Source organism: Aquarana catesbeiana, linkage group LG01 (assembly GCF_042186555.1).
Source record: "Aquarana catesbeiana isolate 2022-GZ linkage group LG01, ASM4218655v1, whole genome shotgun sequence".
NCBI classification, from domain to species: Eukaryota; Metazoa; Chordata; class Amphibia; order Anura; family Ranidae; genus Aquarana; species Aquarana catesbeiana.
In genome coordinates this window covers 775,759,491-775,765,327 of record NC_133324.1, presented here as the reverse complement: position 1 = coordinate 775,765,327, position 5,837 = coordinate 775,759,491, and the positions used below count along the sequence as shown (strand labels likewise).

General features: G+C 45.3%; 1 protein-coding gene across 1 annotated transcript; it reads left to right on the top strand.

The window, feature by feature from the left end:
* Positions 1 to 543: 543 nt before the first annotated feature.
* On the top strand, positions 544 to 3,941 carry HMGB2 (high mobility group box 2). Its single transcript, XM_073606428.1, has 5 exons — positions 544 to 680; positions 1,233 to 1,391; positions 1,766 to 1,914; positions 2,147 to 2,321; positions 3,397 to 3,941. Exons 2-5 carry the CDS (start codon positions 1,242 to 1,244, stop codon positions 3,559 to 3,561), a joined length of 639 nt encoding a protein of 212 aa, XP_073462529.1. The 5' UTR covers positions 544 to 680; positions 1,233 to 1,241; the 3' UTR covers positions 3,562 to 3,941.
* Positions 3,942 to 5,837: the final 1,896 nt, after the last annotated feature.

Here is a 5,837-nt window from a genome sequence, read left to right as displayed (position 1 = left end):
ACAGGCGGCCATGTGATGCTCCGTATTGGCGCCATAGAGGACTGGCCGATCACCGGTGTCTATGAGAGGACTATATCGGGTGTTGGAGGCGGCGGACCGGCCCGGCGTGTGCTCCCCGCAGACACAACAATGATAAGATCGGTGCGCTCACGAGGCGGCGGCTCCTTCGCCTTTGTTTCCTCTCACTCGGAATTTTTCAAATCGCGCGGTTCGGCTGCACTGCAGCTAATCAACGCTGCCAAATTCAGCGCAGCCCAATCACAGCCTCCCCCGCGAATTTTTAAACCTCCAAGCCCAGCCAATCCACGCGAGGGAACCGCCCCGACTCCCTTTAACCGGTTCTAACTAGAGGAGTTCTCGGCCGTTTCTACCCCCTCCCACTCAGCACAGGGGATGTGGGCGGTCCTATCATACAAACATGCTGGCCCTCTCGACCCCGCCTTCCACACGACGCAATAAACAAAACTGGCCAATAGTGAGAGATGGGCGTATCCCCCGTGCTTCCGATACGAGAGTGCTAGCCAATGAGCGTTTGGGGGCATGTATTCCGCTAGTGCTCATCAAGGTGCTGTGAGAGGGAGAAGTGTGGAAAACAAGAGGCAGTATTACGTGCTAGTTAAACCATTCTAGTGCGGGACACACAGGCGGATCGGTCACCTCTTATCACTCGAACAGCTCAGGTTAGTTGGCGCGCTTTTCTACCTCATTCTCTCTCACAGGACTTTACCCTTCCAGAACTTTCTTCCCCTTTATTAGTATTATGTGGGCGGACTATGGCTGGGACTTTTTACTCACTAATTCATCTTGTCCGGCTTTCTAGTGGAAGCGTCCGGGCCTTGTGGCGGCGAGGTACGCAGTTGGCGGGTAGGGGGCTCCCTAGGGGTGACCTGCTCTCTCGGGGGGGTGATTGGCGCGTGTACAGCTATAGGCCGTTATTAGTCCGGTCACGTGCTCTGTGCCGTACTCCCGTAACCCTTTCCCGCCCGGAAAGCCCCTCATACAGGGGAGATCACCCGCCATGCACCGCGCCCCTCCCCTCTCTTTCTGTCGTGTGGGCGGCGGAAGGATATTTTGCGATTCGGGCGGGAAGCCAAGCAGCGTTGTAGGCCAAGAACTTCCTTGTGCGGGCCCCGCCCATCGATCCCTCCCCCAACTCGGGCCCCGCCCCACCGCCTTCCCGGGTTTTTAGCTCGTGTTATTTATGGTCATTGTCTGTCCTCCGCCCGTCACAGGTATCAGCAATGGGGAAAGGAGATCCTAACAAGCCCAGGGGCAAGATGTCCTCCTACGCCTACTTCGTGCAGACATGCCGGGAGGAGCACAAGAAGAAACACCCGGACTCCTCCGTCAACTTCGCTGAGTTCTCCAAGAAGTGCTCCGAGAGGTGGAAGGTAAGCCGGGGGATGGGACGCTTTATTCATCATCGGAGTATTACACAGGATTGTATAATGTATGGGAGGGGGGAGGTGAGCTGAGGACACCGGGGGGGATCTGATCACACACCTAACACTGTGCTACTTACTATATACTACTACCCAACATCATTGTATTGAAGGGCCTGCCTGGCTTGTTGTGTTTAGGTTTGACTTCATATTCTATGGTTTTGGTACATCTAAGGGTGGGAGGGATCCAAAGAAAATTGTATAGCGTGTATCCAGTGTGAGATTTCTCTGGGGTATGGAGATATATGTACATTCAGAATGTGATTTTCTTGTGTTTTTAAATTTGGGAAGGTTCTTACTTTTTTACTTTTGTGGGTTTTTAGACCATGTCTGCCAAGGAGAAAGGAAAGTTTGAAGACTTGGCCAAAGGTGACAAGGTCCGCTATGAAAGGGAAATGAAAACCTACATCCCACCCAAGGGGGAGAAGGGGGGAAAGAGAAAGAAGGACCCAAATGCCCCAAAACGACCACCGTGAGTATTTTTGTTTTATTTTTTTGCCAAAAAAAAAAATCTTTAGAGTTGAGCACTGTTATTGTAAACACCTGAAGATGGGCAAGTTGTTTGAGGTGTATGTAAACTTTGCTTTACAAAGGTGTTAACAACTTTTCAGTTTGCACATAAAGAAAATGTTTAGATCTGATTGACGGCTGCCTTTTTTTCCCCCTTTTTATTTTCTGATGCATATTTTTCTTTTTCTTTATAGATCTGCCTTCTTCCTGTTCTGTTCTGAAAATCGGCCCCAGATAAAGAACGACACTCCTGGTCTGTCCATTGGTGATACCGCTAAGAAACTAGGAGAGCTGTGGTCTGAACAGACGCCTAAAGACAAGCAGCCATTTGAACAGAAAGCAGCAAAACTCAAGGAGAAATATGAGAAGGTATTTCAGTTTTCAGATTCACCTGCATAGTGGTATAAGCAAGCATTCAAATTGGTGCCTGCTTTATGAAGGGGTCTGTGTAAGAGCTAGCATTCTTTTCCAGATGCTGTCAGATTTGAGCTTTTTAAGGCAGGTTTGAATCCAGTGGTTGTAGACGTTCTAGTTACTGCTTAAACTTATAACGTATGGGACCTTAAACAGATTGCATTCACATTGCACTTAAGTTCACCTTTTATAGAATCTGTAAGGCAAACTTACTCTAACAACCCCAACAATTGGCACCTTTTGGGAGGGGGCGCTGAGATTCCTGTCTTTGACAGCCATCCTGTACCCACTTTTGGTATTCTTGTCCACGGCCTGTGACATCACCACGGGGCTCCCTCCTCCTCTCCCTGTCGTCGGGCCAGTAGGAGAGGAGCAGGACCATGCACATGAGCAGTAGGTTCCCGGTGTGAAGCTGTAATGCTACATTGAGTACCCTTAACCGCAATGGTGGCAGCACCGACATCGCTGGACTCCAGGACAGGTGAGTGTCCTATTAAAAGCCAGCAGTTGCAGTATGTGTAGCTGTTGGCTTTTTTTTTTTGTGGTTGGAACACCACTTTAACCTTTTAAATACACACCTTACCTGAGCTTGATTTAGCATGTGCATTGTGCAGATAGCAGCTAACAATTGAATTCTGTGCAGGGACAAGCTGCTCTGGCTGTCAATGGACGCAGACAGGGCAGCTCGCAAATGAGCCTGGGTGAGCGTCCCCATAGAAAGCAGCTTTTTCTATGGGGATGCTTGCTATAGTGCTGGAGAGCCGATGGGGGACACAAGGTTTATCGGGGCTGCTCAGGGTAGCTAGGTTTAAAAGTGTTTTGTTTTAATACAAAACAAAATCTACTCTTTAAGGTAGCCATGGATCATATTGGGCTGTAAAGGGTTCCAAGGTGTTGCAAAACTTGCAACGCTATGGGATGCCAGTTAAATAAATGTACCATAACTCAGTCTTGTTTTTGGAATTGGTGTCTAGGTGCTGAGCAGTGTTAATTTTACATGTGGAAACTTATGCGTGTGTTTATTTTTCAGGATGTTGCAGCATATCGGGCAAAGGGCAGCAGTGATGTTGGCAAGAAGATTCCTGGCAGGCCAGCAAGCTCAAAGAAGAAGGTTGAACCAGAAGATGACGATGATGAGGAGGATGAAGAAGATGAGGAAGACGAGGATGAGGAAGATGATGACGATGATGAGTGAATGCTTTGTCTGCTGTATAAATTGTGTTGAAGCCCATTGTTTGTTTTATTTGCTAAGAATGTGAACTCAAGTGCAGCTCATTTTGTTAGCTTGGTTATAAAAACTGTACAGAATTGTGTATAGGTAATGTGATTCTTTAGGGAGAACCTATATTTTAATATAAGGAGTAGTTGGAGGGGGCTGTTAGAGTTAAAGCTTTTGATGTGGGATGATTCTGCATATTTAATGGTTTCTAAGGGTAGCCCAATGTTAGCAACAAAGACCCAGTATACTTTAGAGTTCTGTAGACCTGGTGCATTGTACTTTTTTTTTTTTTTTTCTAACTTTTTTAGCAACTTTTTTTTTTCTTTTGTAATAAAATTATATATAAACATTCTAAAGAGTTTGGTTTTATGTAATTTGACATGAATGAGCAGATTTTTAATTCGGCAAGCATGTTATTTAAAAAGAATCTTTCACAAAATATTGATGGGTTAGCTATTGCTGGCTTGCAGGGCACAGATGAACTTATCCAATTATGCTGCTAGTGAATTGGCTGCCTGGAAGCTGGTATGTAAACCTGTGTAAGAATGGCTGCTTACTTCTGGGGTGGGTGTATGTTTCCTTTAATTATTAAAGTGATTGTAAATGATCACTTTGTAAAACCTATTCAGTTTAAGGTAGAAATGAGAGGCAAAAATGTATGCAATCTAACAAAAACCTTTTTAAATAGTTGTGATCCTCTTTCCTCTGTTCTCAGCTACATTAGAGGGGGCACAAGTGGCAGTACACTGAGCCTCCTGGTGAATGGCTGTGCAGCGGTGGTGTTAGGACAAGTCTCTTCATTGGAGAAGAGCAGAGTTTGCAGCACAGACCATGCTGTGGTCAGTGTGTGTGTGTGTGGTTTCCCCCCCACGGGAAAGATGGACTAGCAGGAAAACCAGGGATTTCACATTAAGGAAGCAATACAAAGAACAGGATATCTTCTACAGGTACATGGTACAGCTGGCACCTATCAGGAATAGGTTTTGGGGTAGTGCTGTAGTTCAACAGTAAACCAGTATTCTCGTATAGTATGGTGCTTCTGCTTAACCGCTTCAATACCTTATGATTTCCTTGACTTTGTGAGGGGATATCTGAATGATGCCTGCAGCTACAGGCATCATTCAGATATCATTCTTTCCAGCCGGTGATTCTTTGCACGATAATGATCATAGTGGCAGTTCTGCCGATTGATCGTTCTTTTAGGTGGAGGGGGGGGGGCATCCCGCCACCATCCGGTGCTGCTCCAGGCTCTCCCGTGCCATCGGGAGCACAGAGAGAGAATCGTCTGGTGTCTGATGACGACGATAGATTTCCAGTGGTCACCAGTCATCTCTATGACCATCGGAGGCCCGGGCGTGAATAACGTCATGCCCGGTTTCCCGGAAGTAAACAAATCCGCGATAGCGACTGTCAACATGAGATCGGTGAAAAATTATTTATTTATTTTTTGTCGATCTCATGCTCTCCAGCCTGGAGGAGAGATGTGGGATCTTATTGACCCCACATCTCTCCATAAAGAGGATCTCGCGATAGATTCCTATTACAAGGGATGTCTTACATTCCTTGTAATAGGAATAAAAGTGATTAAAAAAATGTAAAACGCCCCTGTCCCCGGTAGCTCGCGTTCAGAAGCGAAGACACATGTAAGTCCCGCCCACATATGTAAACGCAGTTCAAGCCACACGTGAGGTATCGCCGTGTGCATTAGAGTGTGTGCAACAATTCTAGCACTAGACCTCCTCTAACTAAACTGGTAACCTGTAAACATTTTCAAAGCGTCGCCTATGGAGATTTTTAAGTACCGAAGTTTGGCGCCATTCCATGAGTGTGTGCAATTTTAAAGCGTGACATGAGCTAACTATTTACTCGGCGTAACATCTTTCACATTATACAAAAAAAATTGGGCTAACTTTTCTGTTTTGTCTTTTAATTCATGAAACCGTTTTGTGTGGGTGTGTTGCTGGTTTTTTTTTTTTTTTTTTTTTTTTTTTTTTTGAAAAAAAAAAAAAGTTTGAAAAATTATTGTGCAAATACCGTGCAAGATAAAAAGTTGCAATGACTGCCATTTTATTCCCCAGGGTGTCTGCTAAAAAAACATATGTTTGGGGGTTCTGAGTAATTTTCTAGTAAAAAAATTATTTTTACATGTAGGAGAGAAGTGGTTAAAGCAGAGGTTTGCTGGAAAAAAAAAAAAAATTAAAAGCCAGCTTCTACAAATACTGCAGATGCTGACTTTTAATACATGGACACTT